Source organism: Hylaeus anthracinus, unplaced genomic scaffold (assembly GCF_026225885.1).
Source record: "Hylaeus anthracinus isolate JK02 unplaced genomic scaffold, UHH_iyHylAnth1.0_haploid 12002, whole genome shotgun sequence".
Classification (NCBI taxonomy): Eukaryota; Metazoa; Arthropoda; class Insecta; order Hymenoptera; family Colletidae; genus Hylaeus; species Hylaeus anthracinus.
Window position 1 is genome coordinate 1,986,022 of NW_026534349.1, and position 27,893 is coordinate 2,013,914.

At 44.4% G+C, this 27,893-nt stretch overlaps 1 protein-coding gene across 4 annotated transcripts; it reads right to left on the reverse strand.

The window, feature by feature from the left end:
* Positions 1 to 569: 569 nt before the first annotated feature.
* On the reverse strand, positions 570 to 27,893 carry LOC128891566 (ras-related protein Rap-2a). 4 transcript variants are annotated; one of them, XM_054151152.1, is made up of 5 exons: positions 27,570 to 27,893; positions 27,272 to 27,354; positions 3,766 to 3,877; positions 1,809 to 2,232; positions 570 to 1,591 (listed from the first exon to the last, which is right to left on the reverse strand). In XM_054151152.1, the coding sequence occupies exons 3-5, from the start codon at positions 3,858 to 3,860 to the stop codon at positions 1,292 to 1,294; spliced, it is 819 nt and encodes a 272-aa protein (XP_054007127.1). In that variant the 5' UTR covers positions 3,861 to 3,877; positions 27,272 to 27,354; positions 27,570 to 27,893; the 3' UTR covers positions 570 to 1,291. The 4 variants fall into 4 exon arrangements, with proteins under 4 accessions (XP_054007127.1, XP_054007128.1, XP_054007129.1 ...); XM_054151153.1 differs by lacking the exon at positions 27,272 to 27,354; XM_054151154.1 differs by lacking the exons at positions 27,272 to 27,354; positions 27,570 to 27,893 and adding an exon at positions 27,110 to 27,232.

Genomic DNA, 27,893 nt, shown 5'->3' on the forward strand with positions numbered 1-27,893 from the left:
CACTTAAACGGGGAGAGCCGTATTTATACTTTGCAACGTGTCTCCTTAAAAATAGATTATTTTATAACTAACGAATACAGTGTTTGTTATGGCGCGCTTGCGCGTAAGTTTGTGGATCGGGATCGAAATAGCCAAGAGCACTTTTCAAATAAACCCTGTAACTGTGCGGTATAAGGAGCAACGTAGGCGACTCGCTCGATGCTAATTCGATCGACTTAGCCAACGATATTTTATAAAATCTTTCATGGACATTGCGTACGTTCGTAAATGGTTAATACGAATAGCGAATGGGCAGTGGGAGACAACCCTGAAATAGGATATTTTCATAGGATACCTTGGAACATCTGTAAAGATGGGATTCTACGGTTCGATAATTCGGAATAATTCTCTTGACCGGTGTATACGCCGCTCGGATCGGTTACTTCAAATTGGATAAAGATATCGTGATTCTTATATACAAAAGAAAAAAAAATATATATATATCAGAAGAGAAAGTTGTCGCAATCGTTACGAGGAAGGATTGTCCTACAGGCTTCCCCTTTCGATTGCGAAGAAGCAATCTGTTTTAGCCGAAGGCAAAACAGATACACCAAGTACGTCGACCCGCGTTTAACGCGTCGAACACTGCATATTAAGTTATCTCCGTTCAGTTATCCGCCAGCATGTACAAGACCTACTAATCTTTCATGAAAGTTGCTACAACAAGTCATCCCTTCTCGGTTCTTCGAGAGTACCATGTACCGTATTCATTCTACAAACTTTTCTTGTACGTAACCATTGAAAACGTAAAATTCTCTGCGATTAGAGGCCATCTCTACGATGAGAGTTCTCCAAGAAGTTGAACCGTTCAGACCAAGCTACGATTCCGACTCGTAGCGCATCACCTGGACTAAAACACGTCGCTACGAGTCCGACTCGTAACGTTTTCAGCATCGAACAGAATAACGAGTTACGAGTAACAAGAACGAGTTAAATCGGAATACCGATCCGATTTCATCTCGACACGATCGTAACGTCGAGTTACTCGCTTCTCGAACAATCGAAGAAGAAGAAATTACCGCGTACCTCGGCTTTATCATTCCGCCTCGAACACCTCTGGCCGTTTAATTCCTCCGAGAAGCCATTCGGCGATCGATCGATCGATCGCTGCACAGACACCCTCGAAAACCCCGAATGAGGGATATATCGATCGATTCCTGGTCGAATCGTCGCTGCATAGTTCCCCTTTCTCAACCCCTTCGTTACCTCGACCATTTCACCATCGAATCTGCTGAAACGTTGCACTGGCTCCTTACGAGAGAATGCAGGAATTCCTCTTGGACTCCGATCGCTCGCGGATCTGCTGCAAATGCTGCAGCTGAGCCGGAGATGGCACGTGGGCACTGCTACTGCGCGAATTCAAATGCTGCGGCGGCGGCAACGACTGTCGACGACGTCGTCGCAACGCCGGGCTCAAATTGTATTTCAGTTTCGCCTGTACCAGAAGCTCCTTGAACACCAGAGAGATGTTGGTGTTCTCCTTCGCCGATACCTCCACGAATCCGTTCTCCCATTTCATGGTCACCAGCTCCCTCGTGCTCTCGGGGTCCACCTGGAAATTTATACGTTGAAAGTTGTAAAGGTTCAGTTACCAGAACAAACTGGCAACTTGGAGTGATTTTAATATTCCATGTATCTTTGCAGCCTAGAAGACAAAAGTTTCGTAGTTTTCCTTTGACACCTTCAATGACAAATTTTCGTCACAATCGTCGCGCACGAAGTAACGCTGGAAACGTTAAATTATTACGAAAAAATTGTACGAAGCTCACCTCCTGTTTCGAGTCGACCAGGTCGACTTTGTTGCCAACGACGACAATAGGCACTGCGCCCTTCACGCTGCAAATCTGCGCCTTGAGAGTCTCCACCTCGAGGAACGTGTTGGCGTCGTTAACGTCGTAGACGAGGATGAAAGCGTCCGCCAACTTGATGGAGAGGTCTCTCATGGCAGGAAACTCGTACGAGCCCGACGTGTCCAAGATGTCGAGGGTCAGTTGTATCCCGGAAACGTTGAAGTCGCCGTGATGCATTTCTTCCACCGTTCGCTTGTACTTCGGTGTGAATGTGTTGTAAAGGAACTGGTTGATTATAGCCGATTTCCCAACCTTCGCGGCGCCCATCACGACGATCTTGTGCCTTATGGAACTCTCCGCTGGTTTTCCACCGCCACTGTCCGATTCCGACAGTCTCTCATTTCTGAAACGATCGTCGACGATCTCAGTTGAAGCTAAACATAGGCTACGTAAAGATTTGGAGCTTGGACGTTTAATGACTCGACCTGTTGCGTTCGTATCGGATACAGGATGATGTTTTCAGAGAGTTTGGGAGTCCTCTATCTTAAGAGGATTGGGTTGGGAACGATAGTGATGCCTTCTGGCGAGGAAGCTTGTGTCACCGAGATTCCAGGGGACCAAATATCGGTCGAATCGCTGCAGTTCGATGACCTTTACCTTAATTGCGAAGCGAGCGATAGGCTGAAATTACGGTTAGAGACAAAAGGAGTCTTTTCTCCTGGCTCGAACGAGGCCAGCCGGTATAAATAAAACAGCAAAGTGTCTCGCGTTTAAGGGGACAGCAGCCCGCCGGAGAGAATAGCGCCAATGAACGCTAACGATCCCTTTCACCAAATACGCGTTTTGTGTCGGGGTGTCCTGAATTCGAGCCACTATGACTCCCTAGAATATCTCTCTCGCGGCGCGATACGTACTTCACTCGCTTTTGCATGCACCAGATAACAACTGTTTCTAAGTATCTTCGTCTTCGTAATCATCCACGCTTATTACAGGAAGGAGTCAGCCGTGGTTATTACCGACTGCACAAAGGAGGTGCGCCGAGCTTGCCTTTTCGCGAGGACTCACCGCAAAATTAAAGCTCGGTCCGCCCTAAGAGCGAGTCAAGAGGAGGCCAGGAATGACGAGGACGGTTGAAAAAGGAGAAAAGGCGAAAGAGAGAGTAAGTAACCGAGACCTGGAACGTGTTTCCCGTCCTACGAATCATGCATTTCTTTGCCTTGCCGGTGCTTCGCCTCGTTCTCCGAGGTGGAAGCAACTTTTTCACCGTTTGAAAGTAAAATATGTATTCGGGGAAAAGCGAGGTAGAATTGAGTTCGTGCTTCGACGAAACGGTGGGGAAAGTACTTACATCTACGTGGTACTCGCTCACGGTACTGTGCAGAAGCGATGGGACCGATAAGGAACATTACTTAACACATTCGCGACCGCTTCCGTGAATTCACGCCATTTCGAATTCTATTTCTGGTTTCTATTCCGAATTATGAACGTATTTTTATTTTACGTTAAAATAAAAATATACTCGAGAAACGCAGATCTTTCAAGCAGTATAGGTGTGCTTTAGTCCGCGGTCTATTAAATTATGTTAGGCATTCGGTACTGCTGGTAGAGATTACCAAAGATCAGCATTTTCGTCGACTCGTATGGGGATGTTTCCCTTCGACTTTCGACGCTGCCAGAACTATCGAATTTTATTTCATTTAATTTTTGTACTCTTACTTTGCGTTCACCCACCATTTCTCAGCACTTCGAAGTCAACAAAATTTGTTCGAAGTAGGCTGAAAATCAGCCTACAGCATTCTTGGAGCGATAAGGGCGAACGAGCGTGTAATTGGATTGGTCGCAGCGCCGGGAACGTGGATTTCTCGAAGTGGTTTCCTTTATTTGCTCACGAACGCAACAGGTTCAAGAACACTTGGCGACGTATAGATTTCCTTACCTAACGTGCTTCGTCGTTCCATCTTCTTGGCCCTCTTTCAAGGACGACGGCTGTAGACTGAATCTGCGACGAAACTGATGCCGACCTTTCATCATTTGTGCCCCAAGTATTTCTATCGAACAGAACAGGCGAAAGCAGTCAGTCTCGTCGGTTGAACGTAGAAAGGAAACTCGAAAAGTCAAGAGCGGTGAAACGTTTTTTTCTCCTAATGCATTCGCCGTTAAAGCGTCGCTCTTTTTCCTTCAGCCGTTTTTACGTGTTGCTAACGAAACCTTTGCAGTTGTCGGTGGTGGTCGAGATGTACGACAGCTCTTACAGCTGTGCTGAGTTACGAGTCTTTTGAGAGTGAAGTGGTAAAAGGTTATGAAAGAGGAGATACGATACACACCGTCCGTATTACATTACAGAGATCTCTTTCACTTTGTGCGCCAGACACAAGTCGCGAGCGTGTCTGCCTCGATACTACCCTCCAAAAGTTTCTCCAACAATAACTCGTTTCAAACGCTTCGACGCGTGCATCGAATCTTTTTCCTTTCTTCTTGGCTGTACAATAATTTCAAATTAATTTTTTCATTAAAAAGTTTGAAGAACGAGTTCCTTTTCATCTATAAATATGAATCTAAAAAAGTTCCCCCTTCTTTCTTAAATTCATGGTTGCCCCGCTGACCATGTAATTAAAATTCAATCGCGCGGTTTTCGCAACATTACGCGGTCGTAAAAATCGATTTAGTCTGGGGTAGGCAATCGCGGCTAGCAGAACCGATTGATCCACCTACAGATAGACAGATATATGTTCGCGTTTCTGCTGATAAAGCTGGACGAACCACAGGCGTCGAACGTCATATCGATCGGCCTGTCGAGTTTAATAACGCTCTGCTACCACGAAAAACTGAGGAATAAGTTCCTCGATCGAATTTTACTTTTACGTAGTATTTACACGCCTCCCGAGAGCAGGGTTTTTTCTGTTTCGACGAGTTGCGCGAGTTACTCTTGTTTGTCTGGGAATTAGCATTTTTTTTTGTTGTCAGGTCAAATAGGATTCGTTTGGTCCGATTAACGCTCGCGAACCTTCCTACGCGGACTAAGCCGAGATTAAAGTGTGAATGGCAACTACTTAGAGCGCTCGTTCGCGAAAATCGTATGAATTTGTTAACAGCAGCGAGAGTTATTCACTCCGGCTTAAACGCGCTCGAAAATGAACTTCGTGCGTAATTCGCGTGGTTTGTCGCCGTAACTCTTCAATATAGATATCAACAAACGAACAAAATTAAACATTCCAATTTTTAAAAATATGTTACCTTGAAACTCGCGTGGAAACAGTGCCGTGTAAATTGAGGGATTAGATGTTCGAGTAATCATAACAATCGATCGATTTATCTAGACAGCAGGCGATCGATTCGTTCGTACTCTCAGGGTTGTCTACGTTTAATCTTGGACCGATTCGCGGGCAATATCGCTTATATCGGATAGAAGCGCGCAAAGCAGCTCGGAACAATGCCAGTGGGCGGGCTTTTGTTCCTCGCCGTAGGAGGTGACATTTTCTAATCTTGGCCAGTACAGGTACCGATGTTCCCCATGAATAAACACGTAAACTCGCTTTTGCGAACGTTCGCTGCCGATCGATACGTGGGCGCGTAACGCAGTTTCCCGTCGCGATAAGCGATACGTGTGTTCTGCAACGACCATGGAACCAAACGTACGCGCTTGCCAAAGAACAGGAGTCGAGTGATCGATAGAACGACCCGATAATTGCCAGGCAACCGGGTGAAAACGGTGTCGATATCGTTTATGAATGTTTTTATTGAAGGTGCAACGCTGCTTTCGATGGTGTCTTCCAAAGACGAGCTGAAAAATTATTTTTAGTTTTATAATTATTTTTCATACGTTTCAATGTAATTTACGAAGTTAAGTACGAAGTGCCTGAATATTTTATCTGTTAATTATTTGTTTCAGATTTTTGATACCGTGTATCGAAATTAACTCGTGCTAAAGAATTATAAAAATGAAACTAGCATTATCTAGAATTTTATCGAGGGAACGTAATCGCCATTTCCGTCGAGAGATCGTGAAAGAAATAACGCCATCATCGAATCGTTTTCAGGCACTCATCGCCGATCGATTCCCAAAATATTACCGTAAAACTCCAGCGATTTCGCCAAGCCAGGCAAGAACGTTTTAATCTCCGCGTTTATTGCCTCGTAAAGCCTGAAAGAACCAGCATCGACGGTGCATTATCGATCAACGCTTTCCGGCGATATTGCTGCTATAAACTATCGAATCGCTTGTCTGAGTTTTAATCCAGTTCTTCGAGAATTTATTTCCACCTACTTGTCGCGTGCTACATGGCGAATCGCTCGCGTATTTATCATCCTTAAGTTTCTACGCGGCTAACTGAACAAAATTCAATTTATTCGCATTTCGACATTTGTTACCTTCCGTTACTTATGGAGTCGTATTTCATTTCTTATTTTATGGATTTTTTTCAAGTTGCCCATAGCACGATAGACCATTCCTCGTTCGAATTTCTGTGGTAAATCAGTCATCGCATTTTTAATGACGATAACAGCTTGTCAGATACTTAACCCCTTGACCTTGACGGAACAGACCGCGACGCGCGATACAGGAAGAAGAAAACGATGATTGTATCTAGGGCACGAAGAGGTTAAACCGAACACGGAGATCCTTCCCCCTTTGATAATTCTCCCTCTCCGTGATTCATGTCCCAGCAGGTCGGTCGCGCGATATAAATTGCGGTGATTAGGAAACACAGCGATTAAGAGCGCTAATAAATGCGTCGCGATTAGTAATTAGCTATAGGGAAACGGTATCGCTCCCTCGAGAGACTTGTAATTACGGTTCCACCACTCTCCGGGAACATTTCCAATAACGACGAAGCATGTTTATTATTAGCAACGTGGTTCGTGCAATGCACCGCGCTTCAAATCCTTGGGATTATTAAGTTCTCGAGAATGAGTCCAATCGAAAAGGTGAAATGATCGAGAATAAGACGTCGTAAGTTTCGCTAGTCCTCCAGAAACATGAAAGAAAAACTATTTAGACAAAGAAAACATAAGTACTTCTATTTATTCGCGATCGTTCTCAACCTATCGTCCACGATCTCGATCAATGATTTCTCGTTTTGATAATAGATATCGATGTTCGCAATACTGCAGGTTATTCGTTCATCCGCGCTAATATATCGGTAGGACGAAAATTTATCGGTGAAATATGGAAAATTATAATCCGTCGACACCTCGCGAATTAATTTATTTCGTGATCCGATCTTCGCGTCGCTGATAATTTGTGTTCGTTCCGAGGCTGTGTTTGTGTATCGATATTTGTGAAACCAGGAGCGTCGCTTAGCGGTCGTTTGAATAATCAGGGAGCAGCAGTAAATTCATTACAGCGTGCATTGACTAAAATTTCGTTGGAATAATCGGGCTAGTCCGACAGCTACAATCCAGAAATCCAACATTGTCGTTAGGAATCGATGTTCGCACGGAACGTAGGAAAATTGTGTCATCGATTAATCCGCCCTTATCCGCCTTACGATCAAAGATGCGCTCCCGTGAAAGGGAACAAACGAATTCTCCGCGACGCCGGAGCATCGAAATTGAATGAGCAGAAAATGGAAGAAGGTCTGGTAGCGTTACGGCTTCGCGTAATCAGATGCAACTCGGAAGCCTGCCTTTCGAAATAATCCGAATTAAGTTTATTCGGGAACTCGTTCGCCTTAGGATACCTTTTTTCATTACTTTGGCAAATCTCCTCGTTACAGGTTCCTTTAAGGGGTTGCATGTACAGTTGAACGCTCAAAGGGGAAGCTCGATTGTACGGAATTATCCTTTTTTAATTTAGCTATTCATCTATTTAAACCAACCTTTTACACTGTTTTATAACTCTTTATAAAAGGGATGCAAATATTCCAAGCAATTTCGAGCCAGAAGAAACGAATCGAGCTAAAGTTCACTGTTTTCGTTTAAACAATTTTTCCAGAAATAAACGCACACAAGGAATTCGTAAAACTGATACGATGGAACGATGTTTGTCAGGATTAGGACACCCGCTGTTTATGCGGTGCGGGTATCGCGCGGAGAGGCTAACATTATGCGGAAGCGGGTGATATACTTCGGATCGATATTCAGATTATCCGAAAAAATGATGCGGGTAGGCGTTTCGTCCTATCAAGTTTTACACCGCGACGCGATAACGTCTCCAGCGATTTATAGCCAATTTGATGAACGCGTTTTTCGTTTCTCTATATCTCGTCCTGTTTTACGACAGCACAATACTTTGCATACGTATTACGGCACACCGCGAATTATGTTTGGTTTTCGACGAAAAAAAAGCGACGTCGATAAGCGCTAACAACTAGATATAAATACATATAAATTCATCGATTTTATATAATAGTGTGCCAAGTTCGAATGAAAAATAGAATTTTGATAGAATTAATCGTGAGATACCCTAAAATTATTTTGTAAAGTGTTTTTTTTTTTCTAGATTTAAAAAATTTGTAACCCCAGAGTCACGCAGCAGTTTAAAATCGATAGGGCGGTGCAGAGAGGGAATTCGAACGGGCGTCGATGTCGATTCGTATTTGTGATGCATTTTGTAATTAATAGGGGAAAAAAAGGGAGAAGTTTTCCCGCGCATCGATGAAACTGACGTGCAGCCTTTCATGTGTCATGGTTCGACGTGTCGTGCCGCATTGACATTAATTAAACCCAACGACTGCGTTAATCCCGGCGTTAACGGGTCACTGAAAAAGTCGCTCGATTGTTTTCCAATAAAGAACGTCGCGTCGAGTTAACGTTGATTCTACGTCAAATCGATTCTCTCGTGTGCGTGGTTCGCCACTTTACACGTGTGCCGCAACGAAAAGCTTTCTTACGTTTCGCATAATGATCCTAATTAATGCCTCTCGACACTCCCGGCGTAGCAACAATCCTTTTAAAGAATTCCTGATAATTAAGATTTCGCAAAGAAAAGCCCCAGCCTCGTTACCAGTTTTTTTGTTCACGAAATGAAAATAGCCTCCATTATCCAGCGCCGCTGATGCCTCAGCCGAACGCCTTTTTAATTAAGAAAATTGCGAAACGCTACGCGAATATCCACAGTATTTATCTGTATAGGAATAAACGTCGTGACGTAACAGTATCGATATAATCAGAATAATTCGAATAATCAGAAAACTTTTACGCATCACAGTTTCCGAAGCAGTGATTACCAAGTAGAATAAAACGCCATAAGCGCTGGCATACGATTTCAATTTCATAAAACTTAATAAACTAAATATATACATATCTGCGTGCCATTGTCGCTGAAAAGGGTTCGGACGATTTTGTAGCAAAGGCACGACATTGTAACGTGTATTAATAGATTCGTGCGTCTTCCTACCCCCTTCGATATTCGCGATATAAGTTGCAAAAGGTACACCCTCGTAAAATCCCTCGTTTAAAACGTTCTTCCGCATCGATGGAAATTGTTACGTAACGCGAAAGGGCTTCCCGTCCTATGGGCTTTCTCAAAATCTCACACTTATTGTCGTCGTGAAGGTGTTCGACGGTAGTAAACACACGTACACGGTATAAATGCCCAACCCTGGCGGAAAATGCTTTTACGAACCCCCGTTCGACCTCGTAAATTACGCGTCTGGGGTAGAGGCAACAAGTTTCGCGACAGTTTCTCAGGCTGCATGCGAGGCTCTTCGCGCGGCCCGGCCGATAATCGATCGTCTACAATTTCAGTCGACTCATCACCCTTACGGAACAATTGATTACGCGAAACGCTATGCACGAGAGCAAAGCCAAACACGATGGACGCAATCGGTCGTAGAAATTTTCACCAGTTTCAGATTGGCACCCAACGCGATATCTCCGCTCGAGTATTCCAATATTCGAATGGAGAAAAATTTCGTGAGGAGACAAATTCTCAATTTCTATCCAAGAGTTCCAACGGTTCATAAGAGGGTGCAACTCGGCGTGTTCGATTGGGTTCGAAAGAGGTTGCCACGAAGTCAAAGTTCCGAAACTTATCGAGCGTATCTCTCGAAAATAAAGTTCCAACGGAAGTCGTGACACAGTTGCAAACTTCGTGACCGATCTTCCAATTAATCAGAGAACCGCGAGGAAAAACCGCGAGGGAACGACGAAGACGAAATCGTAAGTCGATTCGCTGGGAGGGGCGGAGTGCGACGGGACACATTTTCGGTGTGCTCGTTTCCGAGGCGATATCTTTCTCTGTTGCTGACTCGGATGGCGTATTGCTGGTCGGACGTCCAATTCGACCCTTTGGAAGTGGAGATAGGGGCGGCGACCCCCACGGTGACGTCTCCCTGTATATCGGTAACGCGTCGGAGGAAAGAGCAACGGGGTCGACGCTGGGCGAAATAAGAAAAAGGGGGCGTGAGTCGAGTTTCCTGCGCGACGGGACGTCGGGATCGCGTCTGCGGAGGAAAGAAAGAAGCGAGCGGAACCAGAGAGGGATTCGCGCTCCCAGCACGTCGACGTCGGCGTCGTCGTACATCGCCCACCCTTGCTTCTGCTCGTCTGAACTGGATCGGTGCAATACGACGAAACCCGACAGCATGGAGCCGCTCGGTTCCGACGACTGACTTCCGTCCAGGTCGTTGCTCCACTTTACGCTCGCACACGCGTTCCCTGGGCCCTCCCACACTCCACTGGCCGATTCCAGTCCAACGCTCGGACTCCACTGGCCGCCACGAGCCTTGGTGTAGTCACAAAAAAATTGGCTGTTTCGTAACGTCTGCAGGGGGTTGGACAAAACACTCTGCGACAGAACTAACCCTTCGCGCTCGAAGAGTCTCGCTTTGGAGAAGTAGCTACTCTGGGAAATTGCATAAAAAGGTAGCATGTTCTATTTAACGTTGATGTTTGTGTATTTTTCATGGAACTATATACCTTCATCCTTAGTATACTATGAAAATCTACAATTTAGATTTTCTGGATCCAACTGTTAAACATTGCGGTGATTCTGTAATGATTTGGACAGCTATACCTTGGAATTCAGCCGTCCGCACCATAACCCTAAATGGCCATATTACCGCCAGTAAGGGCAGATGCTCAGATTTTATTCTTATCCTCACGTTACTATCTCAGAAACGACACCATTTTTCAAGATGACAATGCATCCGTATACACAGCCGTTCAATCCTAGTTTGAGAAGCAAAAGATGAGCTTCGCCATGGAGAGAGGCGTTCACCCTTTTTTCAAACATTTACCGTTCCAAATGGATTTTTTCCATTTTTAACCATACCGAACGAATTTTTTCATGGTAATATCGCTGCATCGAGTTGAAATATTCGCGAGTTTCACTTCATTCCTTAGTTTATTTAACATAATTTTACCGTAAATGTTTAACGAATTGTACAGTGGACCGAAGCGAAGACAAGTTTTCTTCTGTACATTGTGAGAGCCTACAAACGTCACCATTTTGCCAAACATCTACGTAGCCATTCTTGACTATAAAAATGGCAGATCCTCGTTCGATAACCAATGAGAACATGTGTCAAATTTGAGGATGATCCGGCTTACACTCTCTCTGGAAAAAATTCCCAAAGATGACCCATTTCTCGAGGCGTTAGAACGAGGAGATCCCCCAAGACGTAAGCGTGCCGAGGATTCGAAGCCATCCGACAGGATATCTTTTGAATTATGCGAGCTGGCTGCCAGCAGCCTTGGCCAGCTTTCGCAACTCGGCCGATTTTGTTGACCTTAATGTGGCAAAGAACCGCAGGGCATTAACGGGGCATTTTTCGAGACGTAAATGGGGTTGTTGGCGAGGCCGAAGCGGGAATATAGGGTATTTTGGTGAATAGCTTTGGGAAAAGTAATTTCGCTTATCGTCCTCGGTCCCTCCGTATCGCCAGTTCAGGATTACGAACCCGTGGCATCGACCCTCGCAAGATTACGCCATCTTCGACGTCCTCTCCCGAGGGCTTGTTTTGCGGCGACCAGAATTAACCCTAACGGTCCTCGAGAGGGAGAAACCATTTCATTCGATTCGCGGATACGTGTTCTAAGATCACGTCATGTTATTAGAGTGTTAAGGATTAATTCAAATATGCAATTTTCGGAAGTTTGAATTTTCCGCGTGTATTTTACGAAAGGGGTTCCATTGTTCATCGTTGATTGTCAAGCTCGCGTGTCCGAATACCTGGCACCGTTTCCAGCAGTATTTCCGTGTGTATTTTATCAAGACCCTCTCGTTGTTTATTGTTAATGGAACCGCGTAAATCAGGCGTGTATATCGAAACTGCAGTCCTTTTATTCCAGCCAATAATTCTTAGTAGTAGAAGGGATAATCTATCCAAGTACTCGGTTTGTAGTGAAAAACGAAGGTACAATTTAGGAACAAATCGATACGAATTGCAGCCCTCCAAGACCAACAATTTCGAGGAGCTTCTACAACCGCCCATGTGTGCACGGTTGGCAACACGTACGTCCGTCGTCCTGGAACAAGGACGTTTTGAGAGCAGTCGAAACACAGTGGCCATCTCCGGCGCCCTCTCCTCGTGGCGTCTTGACACGCAAGAAATTTACTATTACCCTCGACCGACTGCCGCGTCCAACTGGGACGTCCGGGGCATTACTCCAGTTCTCGGGGATGTTTTGGTGGTGGTGACGTCGCGGCCATTGGTCGTACCACGCGTCGTTGATCTCGACGTTAGGATGCTCTCCTCCTCGCGAACGAGATTGCTTCGCCAACGGCGACGTGTGTTCGCTATGAGTTACGACGCTTTTCTTCTCCAGCGGCGGAATCGGTGGCGTTCCTCGACAATCGTTGCGTTCGCCATCGCCGCGTATTTATAGCTCGAGCTATATGTCAGTGGGTGGATGGTCGACGATCGTCGCCAGGTCTGTTTCTTGCGTCTCGCAGAAAGTATTCTAATGAGATGGAAAGCCGTTCGTTCCAGTTTCGGTGGCTTGTTTCGACGCTGGCCGAACAACCCCCTTTCCGTTTCACCCTAATGACGTCGACTCGTTTTAAGAACGGTTTTTCGTTCATCGGGAGAGGTTGATGGATGGACGCGCATTTTCATACGTCGAGACGATTCCTTATCGCGGTTAATCTCCGTCCTCGATCATTCGAATTTATGTTCCCGCCTGTGGAAGGAATGCCTCCTTTCGTAGCTCCTTTCGAGACCCTACGATTTATAAACTTTGATCCAACGGATCGTTGAATCGCTCCGCGAGATCCCTCGTCTTTGACACTGACGAATAGTAGCAACGATGTATTCCTCCCGGTTCCACGGCCGAGATCTCGTCACGGGGTTCGACGCTGTAGTAAATACCGTTCCATCCCTATCGGTGCCCTGGGAGGGTCCCTTTTCACGCCAAATAATCCGGTGTTTTCTTCTTCGGGCGGGAAAGACGACGTAATACCGACAGATTCAGACGCGTTGGATAGGCAGACGAACGAATAGAGGCGTAAAAGTGACGGTGGATGTACGTTCTTGATCACAATCCCAAAGGAAAAGGTTTTGATGGCTCGTTCGATGGTATTGACTCGTGATATTGAGACACGAGTGTGGCATACGTATGAAATTGGGGTAGCTGACAGAGATATCTTGTCTCATTTGGCCCACAGATCAAAATTCGATAGAAAATTGTAGTCGTTAAACAATTTTTAAAACGATTCAGAGTGTAAATCTTTTTCATGAATCAATTTCGACATTCAAAAAGTTGTCTGGATTTTTCTGATTTTTTTGTTATCGTATTTGATATCAAGGACATATTGCCCGTGAATAAAGTATTATTATTATTATTTCTTTTTTTTAAATATTAAGAATGCTTCTACGAAGACTTCGAAGAACTATTACGCAAGTCTACAAAGCATTTCCTGATCAGAACGATAGATGATTTTCAAGTGATAGTTTTCCAACGTCCACGCTAATTTCATAAAACCCCTGAAGTGCATTGACACAGATAAAGGTAGGATTTCCACGTCAGACACTTGGACATGGACTAATCTTCGAGAGTTCAAAAGAGGTCAGTGGCTCCCCACATTATAAAGATCCTCTTAATGTCTCTGCCCGACCATACACACACCTATACTACTTACTCCGCGTCGTACTCTCGAGTACTCCTTTTTCGAACTGCCCCATCCTCATTTCGCTTGGATTTTTGGCAAAGCCCCCGCTGTATCTTCTCCAGCGATCCGAAGAAATTTTTATGGGTACGTTAAGCGAAGTAGAAAAGTGTCTCGATGATAAATTATCTGTTGAATTATTCTTGGGATCTATATGGAGCGTAAAAGCGTTTCATTCAGAATTTTATCTCCAGTCGAAACGGAGGTCTCGTCGCGACTTCGTAATACTTTGAGTTCTGGCGAAGATGAATTGAAGCGAGTGAACTATTTAAAAGGTTCATAATTCGATGGCCTCAAAATAAAATACCGTTTAAAACAACATTTTAAACGTTTCGCCTGGGCCGCAAAGAACACGATGTTCAGGAAACGATGCTCAGCTGTAATCTCGTCATGCACAAGGGGGCTACACACGTGACACTTGTTACTGGGTATTTGGGTTAAGCCGTGATAACGCAGGCGACGCGACACACGATAAATACCGAGTGGATCGCTGCGACGCATAAATTTCTGATATCATTAGCGGGTCAGTCGAGCCCCTCTCTCCGTTCTTAACTCGACTGCGGCCTTTTTCACGTTGTTTGCCACGATATAAAAACTTATCATATTTTACCAGCTGGAACTGTACGGCGCCAGTCGCTCGTTAAGGCCGGCGACCTGTGAAATTTTGAAATGGCGTCGCGATATCGTCGCGACGACCGAGAACTACAATTGAATACGATGACGACTAGGGCGGCACTTGGCGACGATTTTTCACAGCTGAGCGGAACTCTTGTACCCGTTTCCTTGATACCACCCTCTGTGCACAGTGATTATGCCCTTCGTGAACGCTCCATAAATCCGGTTTTTCAGGAACGTCGAGCTACACCACTAGGCGGCAAAAATGAGTGGAATTTCTTATTTGGATGAAAATTGGATCGAAGGATTAACGAAATGCTTTGTTTAAGGTATAATTTGCGTCTAACGTTTAAATAAAATTTTCACTAGCCACTAATTTTATTTTTAGACTCGTATAAGTTCGAAAAGAGAATCACAATGAAATAATATTACAGCAACCCTGTGTATCTCGATATTACCGAAATCAGCGTGGTATTTGGTACCGCGCACGGAACGTTATTTAACCGAATAAGACTTAATTGTAGCCTGTAATCCTGTTGTGGCAGGTAAAATTGAGTTACGAGTCGACCGTCGCGTAGATTACAAAATCATTTTCTCGGTTAACTGGCCGGGTTGGGAAACGAGGCTCGGAGGCATCGCCTTGTGCTTTAATGTTTACGTACTGGCGCACACGCTGAGGAGACTTTAATGCCGCGAAACGAGAAGTTAAGACACTGCGGAGAATATTTTCTGACCCGGTCGTGTCATAAAGGAGTGTCTGAAAGTCGTTTACGCGATTCGACCGACAAGCTGCGGACTCGCTGCTACCTTCAGCCTCGATTGAAGCCCACTTTCGTCAAAGCGAACTTTATAATTCGTTGTTCCGTCGCCTCGTTAAACTTTTCACGGAAAACATGACTGTTAACGTCTGCTTTCCATAATTCATTTTGTTTCAGCGACGGTATTCGGGACAAGAGTTGAGGATTCTCCCCTCGTCCCCGATCCTTGCACGCAACGCGCTGGATTTCAATATCCACGCTTATTCGTTAACTCCGCAGCCGTCTCGATGCAAAAGAAAATCACGCCGACGTGTACGAGGGGTCGAGGTTGCCACTGGAAATGTAAACCGGATCGTGAGCTGGGATAGGAATATTCTGGCAACGATAGCTACGGTACAGGAAGATCTAGGATGAGGCTGAAGACGAACCACTTTTCGCGAAGAAATCCACTCGCGTGAGTAAACAATGATGCGATCGTGAGGTGAATACACAAATCCTACTATTGCGGAATTTCGTCTCACCCGACGACGTTGCAGTTCCAGAAAAATAGATTCTTTTTCCATGTTTCAATACGATCGTGGACATTTTCGAGATCCTATAAAGAACCGGGCTAGCGATATTGCTTTCCACATTCGCCAAATATCGTTTGGGAATTCATCGAGCAATATCGGCCGAGAACGCGCGGCAAGCATCTTGGAAAATGCGATGCGGGACGAACAAACGACGACGAAGCTAGGAGAAATGACAGCTCCTTTGGTGGAGTAGATACATGCATTAGAATAATTTAATAAATGTGTGCTTTTTTATAAATCCATTCTCCGTACGAATTTCGAGTAAGGAATAAAGGATGCAACTTTTCATCTCAACCCACAATGAAGAAATAAAAGCACGTGTGCTTCGTCGAATGAATGGCTTCATTCATAATGCATGTATTATTCGAATGATATTCTGCTCGTCTCGCAGCGCATAAATAGAATCGGTAGACGTGAATATTTCCTCAGACATCGATGAAGATCGATTGGTCTCGCGAAGTCGAAGACGAAGATGTGAAGGATGACAAACCTCGCGATTCCCCGCGACGCGTGGAATCCATTCTAGAAAAGAAATCGTCAAGCGTCGTATTCTTCGCGCGATCAGTGCAAATTCCTAGCCCGAGGAACGTCGTTGTTTTTCTCGTGTGATTTATACAGCAACGTTCACGTTCGTCTGGTGGAATGCCAGAAAGAGATCGAAAACAGTAGACCTGCAAAATTTTGTCGAGGAGGTATTAAATGACGTCGCAATTAACTCAATGTGCTCAAACTGTTTTAGTTTTAATCGGGTTAAGTATTCACGGGTCGCCGGCGCCGTATTCATGAATCTCATCCAGATTTACATCATTTGTCGCATCACCTCCAGAATTAACTTTTTGGTCCCCCGGTGGAAAGCCCTGTCACCCACACGAGCGACGGTGGCGGTCAACGCGTTAAACGTTTAAATTCTTGTTCACGAAGTGCCGGCCCGATGTCAAAAATATCGTTAATCCGGTTGCAGTTGAACGGTTGCGAAATGGTCGTCGAAAATTTCTTAAAAATCAATGCAGCGCGTGCAGAGTCATCGTTATTCATACGAGTTTAATTGAAAAGCTTTCGATTGAAAAACTGCCCGCTTAATCGGTCAGGAACAATGCGTTCCGCGAGTGCGTTGCACGCAAGGTTTAATTTTATAAACGACCGACAAATGGCATACAGTTATTTACTTTATTTTTTCCAAAATTTACATCACGGCTGATCGAATTTATTATCGCAGCGAGCATACCCTCGGGGAATGCGCTCGGGGAATTTAGGCGAAATGATATCTCGTATTAAACGGATTAATGATTTCGATTCGATTTCAACAATCGCTCACGGCAATTAAACTATTAATAGATCATGATGAAACGTATTGCCACTGGCGTTTATATCATCCGATTTATGGGAGTTCATCGGAGAGACCCGTCGTCGAATCTCTCTGAACGATGATCACACACAGCCCCTAACCGCATAATTTTCCTCCTGCGTTTAACAATAAATTACAACGTGACGAGTCGATTGCAATCGCTCGAAAGAGATTATCCAAACGGAAACGCGACAATTAATTGTTTACAGGTTTTTATCTTCTTTCTTAATAATTTCATAGCTTACGATAGATATTTACCACGTTCGGATTTTCGTCAAATAATTTTCTTCTTTAGAGTTGCAAGGTGTTCACACGAGACTTGCTGTTAAACGAGTACGAACGGAATCAATAAATTCTTCGCGATCCAATCGACAAATTCTATTAACTTTTTCCTTCTGACAGGGGTCGATCGGAATTTTGTTCTGGCGACGATTTTAAAGATGCATCGAGGGTCTTCGAAAAGAAAGGAAATTGAATTTTTTGGTATTTATCGAGCTTGCATAGCTACTCTGCGTCATCGAAGCGTTTTTAATCCCTCCACGTTGACAGCCGCTTTATCGAGATATATCCGTTCACCGCGCGAAACAGTAAGCCCCGGATACAAGCGACGAGAAAAAAGACGAATACCCTTCAAAAGTCGAGTTGGTTATTTCACGGTATCAAAGAACACTTAATCCTCACAATCCGAAGCATGGAAAACACATATCTCACGCCTGTGGGGTTTAGTCGTTCTCCAGTTCGTTTTTCCCTCGATTTTTTTTTTTAAATATCTCAGTTTACTCGTGACATTTTATTAAATAAAATTAAAACTGTGAATTAATAAATTTAATATTTTATTATTTAATTGTATTCCATTTCCAATAATATCAATTACCAATAGTAATTTGAATCCACGTCCTGGTAGTAATAGTAAAGATACTTTTTAGTCGTTTTTAAACAAGTGCATCGAATCGTTTCATTTATCACAGCGTCCCCCATTTGCCCCAAAGAAACCCAACCACATTATCTTCTCTTCAAAGTAACATTTCAATTCGTTGAAAAAGTCTTACGCGTTATCGGATTTCAGTAAAACTATCCGTTTTCGATTTGCCAAGATTAAAAGCTCTCGCAGGTATCATCGACAGCCTAATCGATTCGCGGTGCAGCGATGGAAATTCGTAATATTTCCCACGAGTGGGAGTAATTGAAAAGTTGCATGCGACTTGGGAAACGCACGGAAAGCGCATTAGAAGCTCACTGGCCTCGATCACGCAGAAACTATTCCCGTCTTCTCGATCACTTTCGTACCCAATCCGAGAGATTATACGAGAAGCGTTGCAAATCCTCCATAAATTCAAAAATCCATGGAACAACGCTCTTTCTCGAGGAGGTTAATCGAAGTAAGAGGATTGGATGTATAGCCGCCTTGTTTGTACTTTGGAAACTTTACGAAGCGCCCAGTTTCCGGTTGGACTGTTTTTGCATGCCCGATCGAGTTTCGGCAATTGAAAAGCTACAGAACGTTTCTAGGTTAATTGCACTTTAATCGGCCGCATGATTGCTTTCGACTGGGGACGATCTTTCCACCTTGACGAGGGACGCTTCCGAAACTCATCAGAAAAGTGTATAGAGCACTAAATTCGGGAGGACCGGTCTACGTTTTTCAAGTTGGCTAGTTATGTTTTCGAAGAGTGACAAGTGGTCGAGCAGAGTAACCTCTTGAGTTATCACGTTAACGTGTGACTGAGAGTCACCTTTCGAGCGCAAAGGGTTAATTTTACCAAACAAGCTAAGGAGGTCAACACGAGAGTACCATTTTGTTCTTGTACATCGACCTGGACAGGAGACTAATAGCAAGTCGGGACTCTCGATCGGGGGTAAATACAAGGACCATTTCGATTCTACGAACGTCTTCCTCGGACATGTTTACATCCAGCATCAGAATCACGAAATTGAGCGCTCGTAAACGGTTTTTCTCCGTGCTTCTTACGTCCTCGCAGTGGGCGTGCAACAAAGCAGGAGTTCCGGAAGTAAAAAGCAACCTGGAAAACTAGGGGGACGCAATGCGGTCATTTTTCACTGACAGACTTTCAGCAGCTGGCGCACGATGAATCGCCACGGTAGCGTTGATTCGGAAGCGATTTCTCATTGCATGAATTTCCTGGGCTGCAATTTCGCTGGAGCATCTCGCTCGTTATGAAATGTCACAGACACGGTGTATGAAAACAACTGTGGTAACCGCGCACTGCAGATTTTTCCGTGTGTTTTCGCGTAGAGAATATAACGTACAGGATCCTCCCCTTCAATAGTTGTTCAACTTTCTTTACTTCAAGATGAAGTGTGGCCTTTTAAGTTCTTATGTATGTAAAAAGTGTCTCTAAGATTAGTCATCTGTTCGATGGCAGTAGAAATATGTAGATCGAAATGAAACCTCAGCAGGTTTGGTGTTAAAATTGAACGTATCTTTGTAAGGTGTATGGTAAGACTAGCTTTAATAAAACAGTCGATCGGACGTGGTTATAATTAAACGATAGATAAAAAGAGAAGAAAACGGAGTACTCGATAATGGAGCGATTATCATCGCGCTGCGAGGAATCGCAATGTTTTCCAGCCCGACGGAAACGCGGGCTCGGTTTTCTCGTGGGTCTGCCACGTCGATTTTCCCACGAATGGATGCTGCGGACGAAAACAAAGGATTTTATCTCCGTGAGTGACTTAATCGTTCGGTCTTTGTCACGCGAGAGAGCCGTGCGAATCGACAGCTGAATCGAAAAAGCCGCGGGTGAAAAGAAACGACACGCGTTCGTTCGTTTTCCATTGGTCGAAGTTTCGCGTGACAAATTGTCGCCGCTGTCGGATCGCTCCCGACAGAGAGATCTCTCGGCGGAAGGAATTCCACGCGAAAGTGCATTTGCATAATGCGATAAAGTACACAGACCGCGCGTCGCGGGCCTGTTTCACCGATTCGACCACTTTGCGAATTGTCTCGAACTTTGAAAACATTCCTCGGTCGGAACTCGAGTGGCTTGTAAGAGCCAACCGTGTGACGTAATTCGAATCAAACCGAGTCGGATTCTGTACAATAACGCCACTTTCGCGAGCTGTGCACCTCGCCTAGGCACAATGGGAAGGAATAATGTACGTCTAAGGTATTATTCAACATCCCCAGCGACGGTTTCGCGTTGTACCGGAAAAGGGGCTACCCCGATTTTCCCATGTTATTCACATTACATTCGGAACAGGAGAAATCTTTCTCGATTCGTTTTCGACAAGAAAGACGTATAGTTTCCCTCTACAGTGAAAGCAAATGTCACGTTTATTTATTTCAAACGTATGCTAGATCGCTACATCTCAAATCCAGCGGATAGGCATCGGAGAAATTTATGAGCGTGCCACAGTTACGTGTTTCGCTGATTAATGCGAACGTAACTGTGTCAGTGCGAGTTACGTACACGGATGCGTGCTCCACTGATCAATAAGACTGTGTACATAATGTAAATAATTTACGACAGCGGGGAGAAAATTGTTTGAAACGAGGACGATCCTTTTTTGGCGAGGTATAATTGCTATAAATATTAACGCATCCATAATTTAGAACATAGTGCTAATACACATCTCGATTACATTATTGTTCGTCATGGATGAACTTATAAAATCAAAGTTATCAAAGTTACTGTATATACCCAACGCAAAAATCTAATAAAAGAGAATCCAAGAGAATCTAAAAAGGAACCAGTACATGCAAGACATTATGTGCATAACATCGCGGTACATTTTTTAATTTTTGACCACTTTCCTCCACTTTTCCTCGCCAGTGAGCAATTTATACGGTCGGCGGGAGAGGGTGGGACCCGCTTGAAACCGCGACGCGCTGCGTCGCTTTGCAACGTCAACCACGGTTAACAATAACCATGACCGTGGAATAGAAATTCGTGCAACATTGTCGGGCACGGTAACGATTAATCGCGATACGCTCCCGGATGTATTAGCCCGGGATAATGAAGTCCCTGAAACGCGGTTTGTCGCGGTCGTTGCAACCTGCTGGAGAGCGATTGTCCCAGCTGGAAAGAACGAGCTTTTTCAACCGTGTCCTCACAGGAACCGCGATCGTGTCCAATCAACGTTTCACGGAACTCGAAACGAGGGGCGGGAGACACGCTATCGATAATAATGTTTGACTTCCTGCACCCTGCGCGCGGACGCTATCGATTTCCAGCGACGAAAAGATAGGACCTCGTAAAGGAAGGACTGCTTTCGCCTGACGATGACTCGAATCAATAAATCGCGACAGATCGATCGAGTTAATTACAGGATCGAGGATCAAATTTTATTTAGGGCTGTAAATCGACGGCATTCGGGGTAATTTATCCAGGGCTCAACGTGTATTCCATTAGTCAACATCGCCGCGATGGGACGAGTAAGCCTAGTCGCTTGGGGCTTTCGAAAAAGGTTCACCCTCGACCGAGACATGGAATCGAACTTTCGTGTCCTGAGTCAACCTTTTCCCTGACCCATCGGCTCGGAGGGACCATCAAATTAACGAAGGCACACAAAATTAATCCTGCAAAATTATTTACACAACCTGTTAGTCTTCCGAGACACTAATCTCCCTCGATCGGTGTTCTCTGCTATTGATTCTAATTACATTAACTTCCATTATGGCGAGCTGTATTTGACCATCTTATCAGCGAAAGTTACTTTATACTACTTAGACAAGGAAATGTAATTAAATACAAACGTTGTACCTAGCGCGAGTACATTCATTTTCTACTTAATTTTCATACGACGATACGAGCTTCGATAACATCGTAGTTTTCATATATTTCCGCGTCTATAACATTCAGCAAGGAAACGTACAGAACCTTCGGAGTAACCGAATATTCGCGCAAGTTGGCGACGAGAGGTGGCAAGTATCGTTTCATCTTTGCACGAGGAGCGAAAATCAAATTTCCTGGATTCCACGGTCTTTTACCTTCAACCACGGAGCTTAAACTTTTCTCCCCACTCTCGAATCAAAATGCAAATTTCAAGTGGAATCGCGGGCAACTATGAAAAGCCATTAAAGCGAAATCACGAGGGAAGTATCGACATCTCGGGCACGTTTCATTGCGTTAACGTGGCGCGTTACGTCGTATCGTGTCGTTTCATCGTTACAGTTAAAGGGATTGTAATGTATCGGGTTATCCAGAAAATTCGTGCCAATTTTTAAGAACTCAAAGGTACATTTAAATTTTGATATATATTTTTCGAATTACATATGTACTATCTTGTTAATCATAACGAGACAAGAAATTATATCGCAGGAAGAAAGGAGAAAAACTGTAGAACAGAGGTGTTTATTATTTCAAATGATGCTTGGATGGACCAGTTGCGTCTGTTATGGGACAATTAACGTTGCTGTGAATCCTGAGCGACCCAAATGTCGGCGGATTGCACAATCCGGAAGGCGTTGCACACCGTTTAGAGTTGCAGCGTCTACCGTTTACCGCAACACCGTTCACCCAGCGTTACAAACGCAATTTGCCCAAACGGACGTTCTGTAATATCGCTTGAAATGACCTATGTAGCATAATGGTATTATCTGACCCGACCTAAACCTCGTTACAATTTACCTTGATCATTAGAGGACCTCCCCTGCCATCATCCCGTTAGACGCAACAGATGTCTCACCGAAAACCGCGCCCGTATCGCCTCTCAACACGATCCAATCGATCATCTCGCTTCAAAAGAAAATAGTCGTCCGATAGTCACGCAATCGATACCTCAACCACGTCAAACCACTAATTCTAAAACCGTCAGTTTCTAATATCCAGAGTTCCACGCGGCGCTTGAAATTCTTTGCGCCACGAACTTAATCAACCTTTTCAATCTACGGGTATTTCCAAGAAGAAACGAACTTCCATCATTTATTTCCATTAATATCCCTATAATTTAGTTCCATTCGACGTCTTGCGCAAGTAGGTCAAACCTTCGATACGGCAAAGATTTCGCTCGAGTAATGGCGAATTATGATTGGGCAGTTGTCGAACGTCGGACGCTGCAAAACTGTACGAGACACGTTTTCGCACGTGCCTCGTAGTTTAGGTGACTTTGGAACCTCTCCACCAACGGTAGGAAGTTATTCAGGTTGGCTATCGTTACGCAAACGTAACGGGTTAAAGCAACCTCGAGGAAACTGTCGGAAGTGGAGTTGGACAAAGAGAAACAGGTGTATTCAATTACAAGTTACGACGTGTGCAACAATAAGACTACTGCCGAGTCTTAAATTAATTAAAATCGTCGCTAACAGTTAGGTTGGTATGTCATTTCAATTACCTTCCACAGTTTATGCTTAATTTTTGTATGCTTAATTTTCGTTGACCTTAACCAGTTACGTTTTGGACATGCTATTTAACAACCACAAAGAAAGGTCACGAGTGCAAAGGGTTAACGGAAAGCTCCTTCATCCGTTTGATCCCCATTTCTGTTAATACGAATTTTATTTAATCCAAACTTGACGAAGTTGCGTTCCCGGAGGTTTCTCAAACAACTCCGGAAACCTTGCTAGGGTTGATTTAAAGATTAACTATGTAACGACGAAGGCCACTACCGGGTTTTATATTAATTAAAATCACCATTAATATCCGTGCGCGTTGTTTTGCTTTGGTTTGTGTTTTCGAAAAGCGGGAGAAGTTGAAAGGAGCGAGGATGCATCGCGCGCAAGTGGGAATAAGCCGCGTGGGCGAACATTAAACCGGAAACTAATTAATTTAAGAGGAAAAAACGGAGCGTGCTGGATGCACATCGCCAGCAACAATGCTACGGATAACGAACGTTATTGAGGTTTCACAGAGGGACGTCGTTACGACGCGGGGAATAATTGGCGATGCGCACTGATCAAAATTGAGCCACAAAGGTATGCAAATGCGACGAGATACGTGCCCTTTCACTCCGATTCCTCCCAAACGGTGCTAAATAAGTAGGATACAATCACGTGGAGCTATGATTGAGCCATACAATTTTTTCTGTGTACGATAAATTGCTTTATTGTAAAATATGTTATTATACACCTCGCTCGTCGCTCGTCGAAGAACGTACGCGTGTTTCGTATTTCATAAAATAGATATTTAAAATTCTTCTTAATTATGAATACGTGGGAGCGAAATTCCAGTTGAATTAATCCTCAATTAAAATAATAAAACGAAATAATGATGTACACGTAATCCTCAATTTACATGGTAATATTTTTACCCCATTATCAAAATATCGCGTTTCTGAGAACAGAATATGTTGAAAACAAAATTGCCAGCTGGTGTGTTGGTAGCTCACCGAATAAAAATTGTTTTGCACGTGATAATCCGCGAATAAAGTCCGCCACTCGACGGAACGAAGTTTCCAAGTACAGAACAGAGTGGATTCAACTGAAATGAGAAGTACGAAAAATCTATTACCGCTCTGGACGTTGCTCGAAGGACTCGCGGGTACTCGGGAGGAACTCGTTCGAAGTTCCCGTCCGAGGGTGATACTGCAACGATGATCATATAAAAAGTTTCCGAGAGACTCGGGCTGGCGTTTTCATACACGCGAGACGGGTCGCGTCGTCTCTATTTAAAGTTGACGGTAACTTCGTTCCAGCTAATTATCGATACCCCGTGTCTCGAACCTTGCCTCAAGATAAACACTTTTTCCCCCGAGCGAAAGCGATTTTCCAGTTTCTTTGGGATACCCTCGAACGAAGCTACCGCCTCTCCGTGGAGGCAGCTCTTAAAATTAATCTTCCTCGCCGCATAGAGAGCGTATCCCATGCGGATAATTTCATCTTGGAGCACCGAGTTCGGAATTATCCGAGGCCATTTGCATGTTAGGCGTTCGTTGTTCTTAACGCGGTCGTTTACTTTCCTACCGCGATATCGTTTCCAAGCGCGGAGTATACCGACGTTTCAACAACACTCGCGATTTCTAGTAGATGGAAACGTGACTGGAAAGTTGACCGCGGCGCTGTTTTGTTTCCATTAAGAATATACGAACGGCATCGTCCACGAGGACGCTAACTCCGAAGAAAAATATCTGAAGAAAATCTTGCCGCGTTTCTACTTAAGAACAGCGCAGCATACCGGGTGCATGCTTATTGAATATTTATACTTTCTCTGGGCTTTTTAACCACCCATTGCATCACCGCGGTGCTAAGACTGGATGAAAATAATAGCAGAGTGTGATTTCAATGAACGAACACCTCTTCTCTTTATTCGATAAAAGAGAGCTTTAATGAGAGTTACGATGCTGTTGCATGTATACGCGATTAAAAGCATGTGCGAATTTAAATTTAACGCGTATAACCGAATTCAGCAAAAACCATCGCTGATAAATTTACTGAGGAAATATCACGGATATGTTGGTCAGGTTGATCAATTTGCACGCCGCCTGGTACCGGCTGTAAACAGAGCGCGATACAAGAAAATAAAATGCCCTGAAAAGTTCCGAGCGAAATGTGAAAAATGCAACGCGATCGCGTCGCGTCAACGACTTACTTTTTATTTGCATTTATGATTCCAAGTATACTTAAGCGAATGGAGTTTAACCGGGAATTTGCTTGCACAATTTCCTATCTGATTTATTAAGTAATATATATGTATTATACACCTCTTTTATTCTTTCTCTTTTATTCAAGTCTCAAAAAATGTTTCTCCATACATTTCCTCTAACGTTATGTGTCGAAGCTAATGGTTTGTCTTTTGGCCGAGAAGCACCGAGAATATTCTAGTATCTATTATATCGAAATCAAACGTCATCGATCGAAATACTCGAGCGCTAAAAGTGTCGCGAAGCAGCGTCAAAGTTACTGTTTGAAAGGACTGGTAGACGTTGCGATCTACCGCGTCATTTCCGACAATTGACGGAACAGTTGCCGAGATAAGACCAGAAGGAAATGAGGAAACACCGATGTGCGCGAAGACGACAACTGCGTGTCGAAGTCATTGCCACGCAATCGTCCGTAACGATCGAAAACGATACTGTTCCTCGTCTACGTATAGAGGAGTAGGTGTAACCCTAAATTCCTCTCGAAAGCTTCCACGTAGCCAGGGAAAGACACGTCCCGTGGCCTTTGTGCGGGATCCTCGAGATTATTATCAGGCAGTGTGCATTTGGTTTAATAACGGCGAAATTTGTTCCTGCCTTCGAGGCGACAAACGGAGGACGGAAGATGGAGGGATGGAATCGTTATTAAAATAACTACAAAGCACTGCTAGGCGCTCGCGAGGTCGGGGCTCTTGTAAACAAACTTTATGGCGTGGACCAGTCAGACGTTTACCATCTTCCTCGTTTTATGTTAGTTTCTTCGCTGGCGACGAGAAACGCGAACATCCTTTCTCCATATCCTCTCGTCCCAGAAGTATCGGGATTGCTGGTTTTAAACTTGTATAATCCATTCTCTCGACCGAGTGGGATCCTTGTTGAACTTTGAGTAAACTTGTTTTAACCCTTTATTTACTGAATTTCTCAAAAGTAGTTTAAATCTAGGCGTCCAGTACCACGAAAAAAAATTACAGTACTTGTAAGTCCTATTAGTAAATATACAGCATTATTTAAGGGTCTATTTAATAGGACGAATATCCTTATGACTGTATGTATGTAGTTTTATGACGTGAATTGGAAATGAAAAGTGTCCAACTGGTCCAAATTGGTCAACGTGAAATGGGAGGATCTTTTCGCGATGCATTAAGGAGGTGATAGACGTACAAGATGTGGCCAGATGCGTAACGAGACCATTGGGTACGCAAATGTTCATCCAGCTGGAAATTCGCGTGGGAAGATTAGGGGTTACGGTTGCGGCGGGTAATGCAGCGAAAACGCATTCTCAACATTGTCGAGTGCAATGGCATTAATATCCCATCAAACACGCGTGCGAGTTCCGGGGCTGGCAAATTATTTCAGATACGTACGCGAGCGGAATAACGAGGCGTGATTATATCGAAACGACTAACCTTGATCGTGAAAAGTGTACCAACGAGGTGAAACTCGAACCGTGGAATTGAATCTGCGGTATCGCGGGAGTTTAAAGTTGCGCTAAGATCCAAAGTTTGCCGTTATCGGCGATCGTTAGTCGGGTTAATATTCCGCGGAGTTTCTCCGTTTAGCAAACTTACGTGCTGCCAGCAAAGTTTCAGCAAGTTTCCAACACAAACTGGCCGCTCCAAAAACCAGTGTTTTCACTCGCGAGCACTTTCCCCTGAGGACAAACCGACCCCTTTACTCTCTAAAAAGAATTATAATAAAAGGGTTCACGACGGGCCCAACGGTAAACAAACCGTGGACATTCCAAACGACTAAAAATTGCCGCGAAGAAATAGAAGAAGAAAAATTCACAATCTTCTACTGTCACGTAGGAATCACTGTCACTTTCGAGAACCTTTAAACTCGAAGGTTCGATAGAGTTGTGCTTACCTGACGAAGACCCCTGGTGAAGAAGAGTGCGACGCCTCGGTTAACAGGTGAAAACCGAGTCGGCTCGGAGCGCGGGAAAGCTTCGAGTGGCTCTTCGAATTCGCCGGTAACTCGCGACGTTGCGGGGGATAATTCTCGATCGGTCGATCACGGCTCGAGGAGGAAACTCGTGGGCAAATGCGGCTTCGATCACGACTTGGCAACGCAGGTGAAACCCGTGGCTCGTGCCCTGTTCACGATCCTGGATGCCCTGAGTGCCTGCCAGACGAACACAGCGTTGCGGACGAGCTAGCTCTGTCCGGTACTTCGGTACCGTGCCGGGTG